This window comes from Nuphar pumila, chromosome 15, assembly GCF_984573655.1.
Source record: "Nuphar pumila chromosome 15, dmNupPumi1.hap1.1, whole genome shotgun sequence".
Taxonomy (NCBI): domain Eukaryota; kingdom Viridiplantae; phylum Streptophyta; class Magnoliopsida; order Nymphaeales; family Nymphaeaceae; genus Nuphar; species Nuphar pumila.
This window is the reverse complement of record NC_143263.1, coordinates 10,024,354-10,042,722: the sequence shown is the minus strand read 5'-3', so window position 1 is coordinate 10,042,722 and position 18,369 is coordinate 10,024,354. Positions and strand designations below refer to the sequence as shown.

The window sequence follows — 18,369 nt, the reverse complement described above, 5'->3', positions numbered from 1 at the left end:
TGATTGCGAGGTAAACCTTGCCTCCTTCTGTGGTAAACCCTAGATGGGGTCCACCTGCACCCAAGCTCTTGAATCCCCTCTCCTTTCTTTGGTGTTCATGGGCACCTAGACTTTTTTTTTTAGGAGGATGGCCTTGAGGGTACCCTGAACATAAAAACAATGTTCAGATGAACACTCATGTAAACACATACACACATGTTCTCTCACATGCAGTCTTATTTCATAAACAGTCCTAAATGGCTTCAAAGGCAAAGCCTGTCTATTTGCTTAATCTGAGCTTATAGATGCACTTTGTATAGCTTACTTGGCAGAAAATCTACATTATAGTAAGCATATTTCATGTATAGATATGTTTTCAGAGGGATAAAAGATCAATAGCTCACACAAAAATTTAGCTAATAAAATTCAAATTTTCTTATTAAGGCGATCCATCCAAAGCATGGTTTTTAGTAAGCAAATAATGATAGAAGATATATCACAAAGATAAAGCTGATATGAGGACACGCCAGGTCACTTACAAGTTAATCATTCTTTTTTTAAAATAAGTAACGAGAACATTGAATTTTTTAATTTTTAATCAATAAAATCTATTTTCTGATATTTTAATATTAAAAATACAATTTTATTGAAATAATATTAAAATATTGCAAAAGTTTGATAAAGTATCAAAGATAATGGCAGCACATATCAGTCAAGTTTAAAACCCGATGGTACGGTTGTTTATATCTATTAAGAAAAAAACATACCAGTGTCCCTATGATTCTGTGGCCCGGTCGTGTCACCATGGACGCACGACCAAAGTGACGTATCTCTGTGAGATACACGAGACTCAACCGTGACCAATGACCAAGGTGATAAAATATCATGAAAAAGGCACCGGTTTGCATCTTAACGTGAGTCCTGCAGACCTCTCTCTCTCTCTCTCTCTGCGTGTTTCGGCTTTCTTTCCCTCTCTTAGACAGGTGATTCACTTTCTCTAGGGTTTCAGAGAAGAGATCTTCGGCTTATTCTCTCCTCGCCCGAGCCCAGGATCTGTGTGTGTGTGTGCTTTTGTCATCGTAGTTGGGGCGTCGACGCCCTCTTTGTATGTTGATACAGTAGACGGAAGCTGTAAACAAGTGCATTTAGGGGTTTCGTTTGTGGTAATGGGAGGTGTGCTAACCGAGAGAGAAAGGAAGACGTCGTCCGAATTTAGGTTTTCGGATGGTGGTGACTCGAGCAATCATGAGAGGAAGCGCGCGAACCCTAGAATCGAAGACGAGAACTCTGATTTCCCTATGGATAGGCTGAATTCTCGGTCGGAATCTCGTGGGGATGGGAAGAGGCGCGATTACGACGACGACGACGGTGGTGGTGGTGAATATGAGACGAGCCGTGGAAGGAAAACGGATGGAGGAAAAGGCCGAGGAAGCGCTGAAGATGGCGGAAGGCAGAGGTCGAAGGTATATAGGGAAGATGAGCGTGTAGGCTATGATGCTACTGAGAGAGGAAGGCGCCTTCGTGATGATTCTAGCGAAGATGAGGACAGAGAGACGTCGAGATGGAGGGATCGTAGGGAAAGGGAGAAAGGATCTGATGGGGGGCGTGGCGATTTCGGTGCTGGTGGTGATGTTGACCGAGACGGTGGTAGAAGAAAGCCGAATAGTGGGAACATGGGTGAGGATGAGAATATAGAAACGACCAGGCCGAAAAGCCGCAGAGAAAATGAGGGAGTATCAGATAGGGGGCGGGATGATGGTGATGATCATGACCGGAAAAACTTCAGAAGAAGAGATCGTGGTGGCAACTCTAGTCAAGATGAAGACAAAGAAAAGGAGGAAAGATTGGATAGAAGGTGCGATTTTGGTGTTGATCACCAGCGAGACTCCGATAGACGAAGATACCACCATGGAAATTCTGAGGTAGATGATAGACTGACATCGAGGTCAAAGAATGAAAGAGAAAAGGAGAGGAGATCGAATGGGAGGCATGATGACGATGATGTTGATGAAGAAAAAGATAGGAGGAGACGCCATTATGGAAACTCTGAGGATGATGATAGAGAAGCGTTAAGATCGAAGAGTCGGAGAGAAAGGGAGGGAAGACCAGATAGAAGGGATGATGATGATAGAGGAACATCAAGATCGAAGAGTCAGAGAGAAAGGGAGGAAAGACCAGATAGAAGGAAGGATGTTGATAGAGAAACATTAAGATCAAAGAGTCAGAGAGAAAGGGAGGAAATACCCGATAGGAGAGATGATGATGATAGAGAAACATTAAGATCAAAGAGTCAGAGAGAAAGGGAGGAAATACCCGATAGGAGAGATGATGATGATAGAGAAACATTAAGATCAAAGAGTCAGAGAGAAAGGGAGGAAATACCCGATAGGAGAGATGATGATGATAGAGAAACATTAAGATCAAAGAGTCAGAGAGAAAGGGAGGAAAGACCCGATAGGAGAGATGATGATGATAGAGAAACATCAAGATCAAAGAGTCGGAGAGAAAGGGAGGAAAGACCAGATAGAAGGGAGGATGGCCATAGAGAAACATCGAGATGGAAGAGTCAGAGAGAAAGGGCGGAAAAACCGGGTAGAAGGGGGGATGATGATGATGCCCGGAGAATTGATAGAGAAAAGAAAGATGACCGTAACAGAGCTAGGAATGTTGAAACTCAAGACCAAAATGAAGAAAAGAATCGAGGGGAATTTAGTGGAAAGGATGGCTATAGAGATAGGCGGAGGGATACAGATGAGGCAAAGAAGATAAATGGTGTCCAGTCCCAAAGCAATGCTAATCCAAAAAATCCTACCGAGGTAAATGCAGGAAGAAGCGGTGGCATCTATATACCTCCATTCAAGCTGGCTCAGATGATGAAGAATGTGGAAGACAAGAGCAGTGAAGAATATCAGAGGCTGACATGGGATGCACTTCGCAAGAGTATAAATGGTCTGGTAAACAAAGTCAATGCTTCTAACATAAAGAACATCATCCCGGAATTGATCGGCGAGAATCTCATCCGCGGGAGAGGCCTTTTCTGCAGATCATGTTTGAAATCTCAGATGGCATCTCCTGGATTTACAGACGTGTTTGCTGCTCTGGTTGCTGTTGTCAACACAAAGTTTCCTGAAGTTGGTAAACTGCTTTTGAAAAGAATCATTTTGCGGCTTAAGAGGGCGTACAAGCGGAATGACAAGGTCAGTCATCTCATCAATCTGTTAAGAGTCCCCAGTATTCTGTTTTTTTTTTTTGGCTAATTTTTTTATAGAGAGCACATGCTTAATGCTTTCTTATTTCGTGTCCTAATGCAGCCGCTATTGCTTGCTGCAATTAAATTTATTGCCCATCTTGTAAATCAGCAAGTTGCTCATGAAATTATTGCTTTGGAGTTGCTCACGGTGCTCTTGGAAAATCCAACTGACGACAGTGTAGAGGTTTGTTGTGGTGGCATGCTATTTCTTGTTTCAGTGTTTGTTTGTTTTTTTTCTCTCAGTTTTTACACAGAAATTAGTCAGGATAGTTCTTTACCTTTTTTGTTCTTTCAGGTGGCAGTTGGATTTGTCAAAGAATGTGGATCTTTGCTGAAAGACCTTTCGCCTCAAGGGCTTCATGGTAAGCATGCACCACTGTCACCAATATCAGTGATATTTTGAAAATATCGTGAGAAATACCAATATTTTAAGGTAGCCGATATTAATGGGAATATCTCACGATATTTTCAAAATATTGTGATATTATCACGATAAAATCATAATAATTTTGAGAAAAACTATTTTTTTAAAGTTTGCATTTCCTATTTTTTTGTTTCTTTTATATTTTAAAACCTTTAAAACATGTTTATTTATATTTTTGGAAGAAAAATAACGCAAAACTTATTATTTTCTTAGCTTTTTTGTTGTTATTTATATTTTTGTTCAATTTTTTATGCTCCCTATATTTTCCCAAGATTTATCCACTTTTGAAAATCTCTCCTAGAAATACCCTCGCAAAGAAATTACCTTTAATGATACAGAAGACTATGGCATGCACTAATTTTTGTTTGCTTCACTATCTTGATTATTTGTTTTTTTCTAAATGGTTTTCGCCATTTGCAAAGATTAGACTGTTCTTTTGATTTTGCATAGGATTAATAAAGTGTTGTTCATCTTCTCCAATCGCAACACAGTTCATAGCATATTTGGTCTATTAAGTTTTTCTTCTTTTCTCCATGCGAGTTGTTGGTGAATAACTGTTTAGTCAGTAAGGAAATGTAGAAAGCTGTGGCTAAAGTTTTGAAGATCAATATTGTAAAGCTTTTGCGCTGTCACATGGATACAGATGTGGAAACATATTCCAGTGTGGATACACTTGATACTACACGATAAATATAATCTAAAGTGCAAGCTTTGAACTAAAATCACTATAATTAAGAACATCAAGTATAATAAAACTAAGTTGAAATTGAAATGTAATGTAAATAAAAAAAACATAAATGAATAAAAAATAAGTAATCAAGATCATAAAAAGAAATAGATAGTGTTAATTGCACAATGTTGACTGTGTCCATGAAGTGTCCTGGCGTGTTCAAATTTTGTGTCGTGTCAACATGGAATACACATGCTAAGTTATGCATAGCTTCTCCAATCTCCTTTTCGTCTTTATTTAATTGTGTGTAAGATTTGGGACATGGCTTCATTCTCCATCTCTTTGTCAAGGCTAATTTCATACACTTTTTTGCTCACGTGTTTGAGAACTTGAAAATATCAAAATGTGATCATGACACTTATGCTAAACGATGAAAATCCTAAAACTTTTGGAGATTTTATAGGATTATTTTCTTGTTTTATTATGACTATTGCAATTCTTCCATTCAAAAGTATTATGATATATATACCTATTTGCCATCTACATGTTTTGCAAGAAGCTTTATGCTAATGCTGTGAGAATTTGAAAGCATTATATATTTTATGCTAATCAAAATTTATTCTGTTTAACCTTTTGATCCGATTTTGTTGCACATATATGTATGCATACTTGCATATATGCATTTGCACTTATATTGGATGATCCTTTGTCCTGCCTTTGTTTCAAAGAAATGAAGTATTTTATGAAAATATGAATAATCCAATATATTTTGTTAAATAAAAATAATAAATGATAGTACAGTTCGGTCCAAAAAGAATTAAAGCCGTCCATGTATTCTTTTCAATTGATGTGTTTGGTTGATTCCACCATTAAAATTTTGTTGATTCCTCTGGTGAGAATTTGAGTTGTAGTAGTACATGCGATTGTTCCACTTGTGAGGTTTATGTTTAAATAATTTGGCCGTTATGAAGGGAAAACAGTTAAAAAGATCAATATTTATTTTTTTTAAAGCTAAGCTAGGGAGTAGCTCCCCATGGGATTTGAACCTTCCCCTTAGTTAATGATAGTTTCACTCTTCTGATTCAGCCATGTGTTGTCTCTTATTTTGGCTTTTGTCTCTATCATGTTAATAAACAATTTATTGTGTGATATCTGCTTGACAAATAATCTGTGTTTATGACAGGGGAGAGCCATGTGTCTGGTTAATTGTTTTTAGGAGAATGACAAAATGACATTACTATGACACTTACAATTAGGGGTCAATGGGTCGGGTTTGGTTGAGATCCAGGTGGAATCAAACCCAGACCTGATTTGAGATGATGGTACTGGGTACGGACCCGGGTCTAATTGGACACACCATAAGAGAAACCATACCCGGATCCTATAAGGATTCCATGAACCAGACCCAGACCATACCTGGTAAAATAATATTTTTTATCTTTTTTACATTGAAAAATTGCGGATCTTAGTCGGAACTTGGGTCAGGCCCGGGTCTGGTATGAAATTTCACAAACCATACCTGGCTCCATATATTAATTGGACCCTTTGGGTCTGACCCAGATTCTAATCGGTCCTTCTTGTTTATCACCAAACCCTGACCCTATAGGGTATGGTACGGTTCGGGTCCTGGTCAAACCTGACCCATTGACATCCCTACTTACAATACCCCAAATTTGATTGAGGCAGGTTTTAAGCATGTGCCTAAAGCATGCTTTTCTTCAGGCTTGTGCATTAGTCATTATTTTTTTTCTCCCTCAGGAATTCTTCAACTTGATTCAATGGAGAAGTTTGATCTGAGAAATTGCACAATATGAAAAATAGGAAACTAGAAAATAAAAAAAAATCTAGAAAAAGGAAACACACACATGCACGCATGTTGGTGTATGTATTGTCTACCCAGACCAAACACGAGTAAAAGCCAAAAGCACTTTGTTTCAAAGATGTAAAGTACTGATATATCTATTTGCAATATGGAAAATATGATAATTTATGTAAATATAAAACTAAAAAAAAAGGAATTTATGACATGTCCTAACTCAAATTAATGCACCTTGTAGTGGTTATTCTAAACAGCTCACACAATCTACTCTATTACTAACAAGTAGATGTTGTTTCTAGATTTTGGCTTCTACTTTTCTCTGTTTTTTCTCTTTCCAACCTAGCTGTTACTGACACTCTAAGCTTCCAGTCATATGTGTTTGATGGTCCTTTCAACAATGCCATTTTCCTTGCTCTTACATATATAGGAGAGGGCCTAATGTCGGACGTCTGCGTATATTTTTTTTTCGTGTTTTTTGACTTTTAGCAGCGGTCCTGGACTGCCGCTAAAGGTCCGGGCGGAAACCCAACCTTTAGCATCAGTTCAGGACCGCTAAAAGTCAAAAAATGCATACTGCAGTACTTGTTCATCCGATTTAGCGTCGGACAAATTATGAGTTTGATGATACAGGTTATATATATATAACATTTGGTAGTGGTGAAATGAGGTACAAATGCCTCTTTTTGTTGTTGTTTTTCATGAAACCAACCTTACTGATGTGATCTACATGCTTTTCTTAGTTGGAATTGCCTTTGAATCACCTGATTACGACACTTAAGGCTTCAAAAATCCATGTCCTACAATGTGATACCTTATTGGCTCATAAAATTGTGTTTTTTCAATTCAAAAGTTGGTTCCTACTATGTGTAACAGGCTGAACATCTATGAGGTCCAACTGGATCAAAACAACCTGTGCCTATGACTTGCAGAGGTGACATGACAACATGGCGCCATTACCAAATGTTATCCCATATATATATGTATGTATGTATGTATATAGTAGTTGACCAAGTTCTCAATAAGCAACTTGTTGAAAACCGGGTGGTTATCTATTTCAGTTTGCATTGATTTCGCCCATTTATTCCCATTGCTCACAAAAAATTTTTTTTTTGCTAAGAATGAGAGATGACTGCTATTCTGTCTAATACCCTATTTGCGACATTTTACCTGAAAAGTATAGGATACTCATGGGTAAAAGTCAGAAGCTTTATTTGGAAACTTTGTGGAGGTTGCACTCCACTTTATCTGCAGAGGATTTTAGCATAAGATTCAAGTTTAAGAGGATGCATTGCATGGTTAGAAAATCCAGTGACTCGGGAATCGGCTTGTCCACTAGTGACTCGTGACTTGGGTGGGTCAACTCGAGGACTTGTTGGGGTTTTCTTAACTTTTGTTTTTGTATAAAAAATAATGTACTATTAGTCAACTAAATACAAAAAAGCTAGAAAAGAACATGATTTATTCTAAAATCACTAAATAAACAAATAACATCATGCTAAGTTACAACTAAGATACATCTAGTCATTTACTAACAAAAAATTGAAGTATCCAACAACTAAACTACTGTCCAACTATAGATTATATAACATAGTTCACGTAACTAGCAGTCTAACAATATCAATGAATTAAAATAAAAACAAAAACAAGCATTGAACTTCAAGATCTTCAATAAATTGAAATTGACTAGTAAATTTTAGGATTTAACATTTACCAAAATTAAAAAAATGTTAGACAGTTAGAGTGCGTACCTGTAGGTCAATGACTGCAACATGCTAACCACTAAAGTCTAAAGGTCCATACTCCATACTCCATACTCCATATATTTCACTTTTCAGTTTCACACTTTCATTTTCAAGTTTCAAGCTGCAAAATTAACAAATCACAACAATTCTAATTTTCCACACTTCCAAATTCTAATAGATTATCAGCTCTATGGTCCATCACATCATCGGACATTAGTTCATCATCATTTAAGCATTCACCAATCAACATAACTAAAATCTTAAACTATTAAAGACTAGAGAATAAATTCTAATTCCTCCAATCCAAGCATTAGAAAATATAATTTTTAATGCAAATTTAAGCCTTAAGAGTTTGGATTTCAAGTTTCATCACAAATCACAATCACACAATTCCCAAGTTTAAAACTTAAACATTCAAGTTTAAGTGATTAATATTAGCAGCCAAACTCCACGTTGCTAGTTATCTTCCTTTGGTGAATTTGCACTAGAAGGCTCAACATGCTCGGATGACTCGATTATAGGACTAGGACTAGGACTAGGAGTAGGAGCACTTGCTATTGCTTCTTCACCACCACCATCTCCAATCTCATCCTCGACTTCATCAATGTTGATCTCTTCCTCCAATTCCTTCAAAAAGTCCTCGCAATTAAGAAAATGAGACTTAATTAAGAAAAGTAAATCATAGAAAGTAAAAATTAAAAAAGAATTAAAGACAACTGTTATAAAGTATAGATAAAGTAAGGAAAAATAGAAAATTTTAACCTCATCTCCATCTAGAACTCCTTCCACGATCCATTCATCCATTGGTGTTTGCAAGTATATATTGTCCAAAGAAATTGGATTAATACTAGTTTTTCTTATATGTCTTTCTCGCAAACGTAAATTGTAATGGACAAATACTAGGTGCCAATCTATTCCTTCTTTTAGTGTGGATCCGGTTGAAGGTACTCCAGTTGAGCTCACATCCAGATGAAGAAAATGTTTGAATGAGTATGCACACAACAATTCTTTGGAGTTCAGAAGTACCTATGCCATGTATCTTCCACTGTCCACCACATTGCTGCACACCTAAATGTTAACAACTTACAACTTACAACACAAATATAAAGTTATAGATAAATAACACTCATATTTATGAGCTAGCACAACAATTTTTCATTATTACCTGGTTTATGCTCTTTTGGTGATAATGGCCATCTCAATACCAAATTCTCCACTTGCATCTTTAAAGAGCTCAAGTTGAGGGCATTAATTATTTATAAAAAAGAAGTCGTTTTAGATATAAGCCTATAACATCGAAATTGAATACTAGACATTCAAAACATAGTATGATAATCAATAACTAATAAGTGCAAAGAAAAACAAACCTGTGTAGATGCCTTTATTCTAGCATGTATATCTGGCTCTAAGCGTTCAATACATTTGTTTAAACCATTCATTATCTGAGGATTCTTTAGCACAAAAAAACAAATAAATTAATACTATACCTTTAAACATATTATTAAAAAAAAGATAATCAAATGTTCCAAAACTTATAATGTATACCTTGGAGAAGCTCAAACTATATTGGTATTTTGGATTCAAATAATAGGCAGCTGCATGTAGAGGATGATGGAGGTGATGTTCTCATCGATTATCAATAATCCTCCAATATGATTTATATTTCTTTCCATCGTTATCATGGATTTCTTTAATGACTTGTTTGGCTCTATCTATAGCTTCATAAGGATATCCCATCGTAGGATTATTTTCTCCATCAACCAATCTTAGAACCTTGACAAGAGGTTCTATTGTCTTACCTGTTGATTCCGCCACCCTCCAAAAATTATGATTTGATATAATCTTTTTTATCTCTTTTCCACGATCCTTTTAAGATTAGACCGGTGCTCTAGCAACGATTGAAGCATTATGAAATTCATTGCAAATCTTGTAGTAACTGACCTTAAAATCTCATTTTTGTTGGTAAACTGGGTACACATCAAATTCAACACAAATTCGTGGCTATAAATAAACTTTGTTATGTTCTTTCCCTTCTCCACACATTCAGCTATACTTTTGATTTTGCCTATATCCTCTATCATCAAGTCGATGCAATGTGCTGCACACGGGGTCCAGAACAATTTTTTTTCTCATTCTCCAACATCTTTCCAGCTGTTTGATAGTTGGCTGCATTGTCAGTAATTATCTGTAAGAAAATCACACATACAACAAAGGTTAAACTACACAAATATCTAACTAAATAAAATGAAGCATTATATAGCATTTGCTAAAGCATGTAAAATACCTGAAGAACATTTTCAACACCCACAATTTTTATCACTTCAAACAATTTGAAAAGAGTATCTCCATTCTTAACAATATTTGATGCATCAACTAATTTGATAAAATATATTCTCCTAGGGCAGCGAACTAGGAAATTTATCAATGTCCTTTGGTTGGCATCTTTCCATCCATCAACCATAATAGAATCAGTATCAACCCATGATGCCTTATATTCTTTAAAATATTCATCAATCTTCTTTATTTCTTCTTTCAACAACTTTCTAGACATTTCAGATGATGGTGGCTTTAGACCCATCCCTATTGATGAGCATACTTCAAGCATCTTCACAAAATAAGGAGAATTAACTACATTAAATGGGATTGCTGAATGATAAAAGAATCTAGCAACAACAGAATCTTATCTAAAGCTGCTTTTATCCCAAGTTGCTTCATAGCTTTCACTGATGGTGGTCCTGGCTTAAATTTCACAAAAGAATCAAGATTATTTCTAGAAGTACCTGCTATGCTTTTTCCCTTACTAGTTCGTGTGCACAGTGTCTTGTTATTAGCATCATCTGACAAATGTATATAATCATCTTCTAAAAGAACCAATTTCATCAGAAATATGTGCCTTGTAATGCTTCCGTTCCTTATATTGTACCAAACTCTTAAGACCATCTCTTTTCACATCATCGTCCACTTGAGTACATGGCTCAACTTCTCCTATTACATGGGCAATATGTTTTAGCCTATTGATACCACCACTCATTTCCTTCTTGCAATATAAACAACACACTTTTTTCTTCTTTGCATCAAGAGGTCTCCCATGTGACATCCATAACACATTTTTGACTTTTTGATCTTGTCATTTGAACATACTACATAACATTAAAAGAGTCTAAAAGAACAAACCATGAAAAACTAACATGAATAAAAAACAAAATTAAGTTAGTTTTTCTGCTCATACAATTGCATTTGCATACAAGTATCATTACTCATAGAGTAGTCTCAAACTCAAGAATCAATGAAGATAAGAAATTAAGAATAGCATAAATGTAGAATACTATCTTACAGTCTAACAGACTAACACCTAAAGACAAAAATATAAAATTAATATCTAATTAAATTGAAAATAATTGAAGCAAAGTCTAGCAAGTAGCAAAGAGCAAACAAATTTATTGTGTGAAGAGTGAAGTGTGAACTATGAACTGTGATCTGATCCTTTACAAATGTAAATTTCTAACTAGTGTGGGATCTAGTAAAAAGATTAAAAACGGTAATTTTTTACAAATGTAAATTTCTAACTAGTGTGGGTTCACAATGTATATTTAAGTACATAACTACATATAGGCTCTTGTAGTCTTGTTCAGTTGTTCTAGGCTCTAGTTGAACTGAGCTCAGCTCTGATCTGGCTCTAATTCGAGCTGAGATGAGTGTAGAGTCTGCACTCTGCAGACCTCATGCCAAGTTGCCAACTACTAAATGGACTGTGCCCATAAAAAAAAAAACTCTTGCACTTGGGGCAACGTTCCACCAAATAGCTACACGCCCACAATCACATTTAGGGCTTAGAGAAAGACCGAGAGAGAGCTCGTTTCGTTTTCTAGTTTCAGCCATGAGCCAACATTAACCGGACCCAAAAGGTCAAAAACAAAAAGAAAAAAAGCAAAAAAGCAAAAAGCAAAAAAAATCCTATTTTTTTTCAGGAGAGAGAGAGAGAGAGCTTGTTAACCAGTCTAAAAATTCAGGCCCTCAAAGTCCTCAACTAATCCAAAGAAAAAAAAATCTCTCTTTCATATTTTCAGAGAGAGAGCAAACATATCTTCACTCACCGCTGGAGCTCCTATCACTGGATATTTTTGCCAGAAAAGCTCGCCGACCGGAATTGTGCCATGCTGCCACCGGAATAAGGAGAGAAAACTGGGAGGGTTCGTTCTTGGGAGGAAAACGAAGGGAAGGAAACCCTAATGTCGAGTTTCCAACCCTTTTAAAAAGATAGTGTAAAAACTAAAAAAAAGCTGGCCTTTTTCTGTAATTACAAGCCAACCATTCATAGACTCGATTGAGTCATTAGCGACTTGTGAATCGTCTGAGTCAAGCGAGTCAAGGATGAAACTCAGGTGAGTTTTTGTGAAAGAAACACGCAAAACTCGGACGAGTTTTGATTGACTGGTATCTTGCTCAAGTCAACTGAGTCTCGAACGAGTCATGCCAAGTTTGTGCTTTTTACGAGTCTACCACCTGGGTGGACCCAGTAAATGGGTGATCCGGGCCGAGTCAACGAGTTGACCTTAGCAAGTTTTAAAACATTGATGCATTGTATCTGGCCTAGAGATGTTTATGTTTATCATAAGCCTTCTGTCTGATGTTATTGAAGATTAGAAAAAATATTTTGCAAACAACAGAAACTCCACAAGTGACACACCTACAATGATGGCTTTCATAACTTTAATTGAATGTTCAGCTACAAATTTAACTTTTCAGTCTAAGTTTGTCGATTTTACATAAAATTTATTTGCTTTTCATTCTGCTCAACTTGGGGCCAACATGTAATGGTTATCTGTCCTGTTCTGTTTCCTATCAATTTTCTTTTATCATGACTACATGCTGCCCGCCATATACATGCTTAGAAAATAGCTGCAAATACTATATGATTTTCATTTTGCTTATACAGGTATGTTTGAACGTTTAAGGGGAATTTTGCATGAAGGAGAAATTGATAAAAGGGTTCAGTTCTTGATAGAAGGCCTTTTTGCTATACGTAAAGCCAAATTTCAGGTACATTATATTTGTGAGTTTTATGTTCGTTTTCTATGGTAGCGCTTGTTGAAGACACTATTTAATTTGAGGCTGCATCATTTGCAGGGATATCCTGCTGTTCGGCCAGAATTGGATCTTGTGGAGCAAGAAGATCAGTTTACGCATGAGATATCACTTGAAGATGAGCTTGATAGTGAAGAAGGTCTAGGTATGGTTTTCAAATAAATTTCATCTTTGCTTCACATGTTAGGTATACCAAGAAAAATTAGGAGCACAAAAGGAGGAAAGAAATTTATTCATGATATGTTGTATTTCTGGCTGAACTTTCCCCATGCCTCTCCAACTAGATATTTTGCAAGGCTTCAATTTAAAATGGATGTGTTTGGGCAGGATAATCTTGCAAGGAAAGCAAAGATTTAGAGATTTTATTTCTTGCTGTTGTTTGATTCATTGAAAGTAAATATAGAAGGAAAGTTTTATCTGATGATACGTGCTTTGGTGGTACAATAATGCCTTCATTTTGGAGATTATACACCATAACCTTTGTTGAAATGTTGTAATAAATGAGAGTTCCTTGAACCCATATTTGGTTAACTGAACTGTTTCACCTAGGGGTTTGTTACTCTCGTTAGTCAGGGCTTACTTGGTGAAGTACATGCCTATATTTTCTTTGTTAAGCTATCATAAATTTCTTACAGGTATATTTTCATGTCTTATGACCAAAAGTTCAGCTTATCTCCTGTTTTTATTATTCTTCAGATATTTTCAAATATGATCCCCAGTTTTTGGAGCATGAAAAGGCATATGAGGACTTAAAGAAAGAGATCCTTGGTGAAGAGTCTTCTGAGGATGAAGCAGGCTCTGATGCACCCTCAGATGATGAAGATGAAGATGAAGATGACGAATCAGATGAAGAAATGGAAAATGACATGAGGATAAAGGATGAAACTGAGACAAACCTTGTGAATCTCAGAAGGACAATTTACCTCACTATCATGTCCAGTGTTGATTTTGAGGAGGCCGGTCACAAACTGCTGAAAATCAAACTTGAGCCTGGTCAAGAGGTAATCAGATTCATTTTGAAGTATGTTCTTAGCTTTACAGTAGGTCCTAGAGAAGAAAATGTTCCCTTGGGTGCAATTAATTATTTTCGGCTGTTAAAATTCCTATTAGTGTTGTACCTTATCTCAAATCATTTCTAATCCTAGGAAGTTCATACTATTGTGCCGTTCTTTTTCTGACCTCGTTTATAATTCTAGACAACATTGAAGAACATGTTTATCCATGTATTACTTTGTTGGGTGAAAAAAAAAACCAATATCTCATAGATCAAGCAATAGGAGAAACCACAAGATTGAGAGAAATAACTAGAAGCTTCATTAGCTACAAAAGAAAGAAATACAAGGATTATAAGCTATTCACAAAGACACGGGTTCGACAAAATTTTGAAAAGTATGACACAACGACATATATATATATATATATATATAAAGATTTTAGATTAAGATAAAATATTTTGTATTATTTATTTAAAAAATTATTAAGTATTTACGAAAATAGGCTTGTAAGCCCGGGCATGTCAAAATATATGTATACTATATATATGTATATATATACACTATTCCTTTGTTACCTTTTGTAATGCCCACTAGGGGCAGTTTAGTCTTTTTCTATTATATAAATAGACATGTCCACTAGTGACATTTTTTGCCTTTTTTATTTTTTATTTTATTTTGTCATTTATAAAGGGGCCAGAGGGTCCAACCTAGATCGTTGGGACCCTCCCCAACAATCACAAATCTAATCGTTGGGGAGCTCCCAACGACTCTAAGGGAGCCTCCCTTGGTCCCATAAAGTCTATAAAAAGGGACCTTTTGTCCCCATCCCTTCTCAATGCTTTTCATAACATTTCAATACATTATTTTTTATTTTAAGCTCTCTCTCTCTCTCACATTGTGTGTCTTTGGTGCGTAGCCCTTTATAGCTTATTGTATTTTGCCCATTAGTGGCTTCTTGTTTTTGTGCTAGTGCATTCGTTGTAGTCACTTTGTGTCATTGTTATTTGCACTAGCACTTTATTACATGGTAGTACTCTTGGGACTTTCATTTATTTTTATTTTTGTGCTTGTATTTTCACACTCATTGTTATCCTCTTTCCTTCCTCTCTTCCATAATGGCCGACAAAGATGCAAAAATTGATCTCTCATTTAAATTGAATGAGACTAACTATAAGATATGGGCGGCCGTTATGGAAAACAACTTCAAAAGTAAGAAACTTTGGGGATTTGTATGTGGTACGATTCCGGAACCTCAACTAAAGCTCACCACGAAGGAAATGCGGAAAAAGCCTTGAATAAAGAAGAAAAAGCAAAGGCCATTGATGAATACCAATCCAAAGTTGAAGACTGGGAAAGTAATCATGCTAAAATATTAGCATGATTCATGAACAATGTGGAGCTCAAAATTTGTGCTAACCTAGCCAAATTCAAGAAGGCAAATGAAGCATGATTCTTAATGAAAGGTACGCACACTCAAAAAGATCTTGCTAGACATTTCTTTTTGCAAGAAAATGTGAGAGTAACCAAGTAAGGCGATATGAGTATTTGAGACTACTATAGCACTCTATCTCCTCTATGGGACGAACTTGGTCTCCTTGAACCCCAATTGGAAGAAAGTGCTATTTATATGAGGCAATAACAAATGGAGAGAGAGATTCTTTCAATTTATTCATGAGATTAGACCCGAATTTGAACTACGAGGATCCCTATTTCATAGGGCTTTAACTCCTCTTAGTGAAATTCTTGCCGACCTATACCAAGAAGGAACACGCTTGGCTCTAAAAAGGATATTGATGAAGTATATGCGGTATCTAAACCGGGTAATGATACGAAGACATATAAGCCTCCTCATTTTTGGAAAAATAACAATTGTGGTGGAAGAAAAATTGTGTGTCATCATTGTAATGAATTGTGGCATCTTAGATCCGATTGTCCTAAGAGAAAAGTGGCTTCCGTTGGAGAGAATTCAAGCAACTCAAATGGAGATAAAAAAGGGATGGAGATATCAAGGACTCCATTGCACAACTTGCATAAGCATTTCAACAATTTGTGAGGATCAACTCTTCTACACCTTCTACTTCCGATGTCGCACTTTCATCAACTCCTGTTATGTCTTCTTAGATTCTTGATTCGGGTGCTTCATTTTATATGATTCCAAATGCATCACTTTTAAACAAACCAAGCACCAATTCTTTCAAATCTTTTGTTTCTATGGCCGATGGTACATCTTTGGATATTAATGAAATAAGAACTCTTGAAACCACTTTAAGCAATAACAAAAAATTCTTTGTTCCAAAAATTAGAATTATTCCAAAACTTAATTTAAACCCTTTTTCGGTTTCTCATATATCCGATTCTTGGTTGTAGTGCCTCTTTTTCATCTTCAAATTGCTATTGGCAGGATCTCTAGTCCGGTAAGCGGATTGGGCAAGGCCATAAAAGAGGTGACCTATACTATATGAATTTTTTGTCATTTAAGTCTTTTTACAATCATGTTCAAACAAAAGATGTTGACACTTGACACAAAAGACTTGGTCATCCTAGTCTATCTAAGATGTATCTTTTTCCTATTTTTGAGACATTTTGTAATGAAAAGGAATTTGCATGCAATGATTGCATGCACTCTCCATTTTCAACATAACAACATCATTTCGAAAGGACCCTTTGAGTTAGTACATTCGGATGTAGGGGGACCGACACCCGTCATATCTAAAGACGAATATTCATATTATGTTGTCTTTATTGATGATTTCACTAGATATACTTGGGTTTACTTTCTCAAAAATAAATATGATGTTTTTTCTACTTTAAAGAATTCCTTATTCTTATTCAAAATCAATTTCAACATAATATAGCTATCTTTAGATCCAACTCTGGAGGGGAATACACGACAAAAGAATTTCAAAATTTTCTTAAACAAAATGACATTATTCATCAAAGATCTTGTCTCAAAACTCCACAACAAAATGGCCTTGCCGAAAGAAAGCATAGACATTTTATTAAAACTACAAGAACTCTTTTCGTCTTTAAAATTGCTTTAAAATTTTTTTGGGCCGAAGCCGCTCTTTCCGCAATATATCTTATAAATAGGATGTCATCCTCATTTAAAAAAATGTTTCCTTTGAAAAATTGTTTAAAATATCTCTAGATTTCAAAAGATTAAGAGAATCTTTGGTTGTAAATGTTTTGTTCTCTTTCAAGGATAAGACAAACTCTCACTAAAGGCCCTTGAACGTGCTTTTATTGGTTATGGTGAAAATTAAAAAGGATATAGGTGTTATGATGTTAAAAACAATAATCTTTATGTTTCAAGAAATGTGACTTTTCTTGAAGATCAAAATGGATTTGAACATCACAAACCCAAGGAAGATGTTGATTATTCTTTTTTATTTGACTTACTCCCTAGATATGACTCTAAAAAATCTAATGATACAATTTGTGATAGTAAGATTGTTTGTGATAATGAGAATGCTTGTGATAACTATTCTCATCAAAGAGATGATTCTCCTAGTGAGAATCCTAATGATATTCATGTATATACTTGGCATGAGGGAAATGAGCATCAAAATGCTTTTGACATATATTTACAAAATCTCCCTTTGAGTGATCAAGTTGAGGAATCCTTGGATGATCCTCTAGGAGCATTAGACCTCAAAAATTTGTATCATATGACTCTTCTTCCCTAAATTATAGATCGTCTAATGATGATCCATTCCTATCATGAGCCTTCCAACTTTAAAGAAGTTAAGCAATACTCTCATTGGATAGATGCCATGCACCTAGAATTAGAAGCACTTAACAAGGCCAACACTTAAAAAATTGTAACTATCCCTTTAGAAAAAATGGCTATTGGTTGTAAGTGTGTCTATAAAGTAAAGACTAAAAGTGATGAGTCATTAGAAAGGTATAAAGCTAGGTTAGTTGCTAAGGGATATGCATAGGAATATAAAATTGATTACGAAGAAACATTTGCTCCTGTTGCAAGAATGATGAGTGTTAAAATTCTAATAGCCTTAGCATTAATCAAACAATGGCCTATCTACCAACTAAATGTCAAGAATATGCTTTTAAATGGAGATCTTTGTGAAGAAGTTTATATGGATCCTCCGTCTGGTCTTGAAATTGAAAAAAACAACACTTAAGCTTAATAAAGCTCTTTATGGTTTTAAGCAAACTACAAAAGCTTAGTATGAATGCTTCAGTAAAGTTGTTTTTGATAGTAGATTTACTTCTTGTTATTACCAACATTGCTCTTTTTGTTAAGAATGTAGAGAATCACATAACTATCTTACTTTTGTATGTTGATGATATGATCAACATTGGGAATGATAAAAGGAGCATTGAGTCTATTAAAAGCATTCTTAAAATCAATTTTGATATGTCTAACCTTGGATTTCTAAGATAT

General features: G+C 35.6%; 1 protein-coding gene across 1 annotated transcript in view; it reads left to right on the top strand.

The window, feature by feature from the left end:
• Positions 1-913: 913 nt before the first annotated feature.
• Positions 914-18,369, top strand: part of LOC149814438 (uncharacterized) — a 40,009-nt gene continuing 22,553 nt past the window's right edge. Inside the window, exons 1-6 of the mRNA XM_089989415.1 lie at positions 914-3,176; positions 3,291-3,413; positions 3,525-3,591; positions 12,821-12,924; positions 13,012-13,114; positions 13,666-13,970. Coding sequence (XP_089845541.1) covers positions 1,146-3,176; positions 3,291-3,413; positions 3,525-3,591; positions 12,821-12,924; positions 13,012-13,114; positions 13,666-13,970 — 2,733 coding nt within the window. The 5' untranslated portion in view covers positions 914-1,145. The remainder of the gene's footprint in view (positions 3,177-3,290; positions 3,414-3,524; positions 3,592-12,820; positions 12,925-13,011; positions 13,115-13,665; positions 13,971-18,369) is intronic.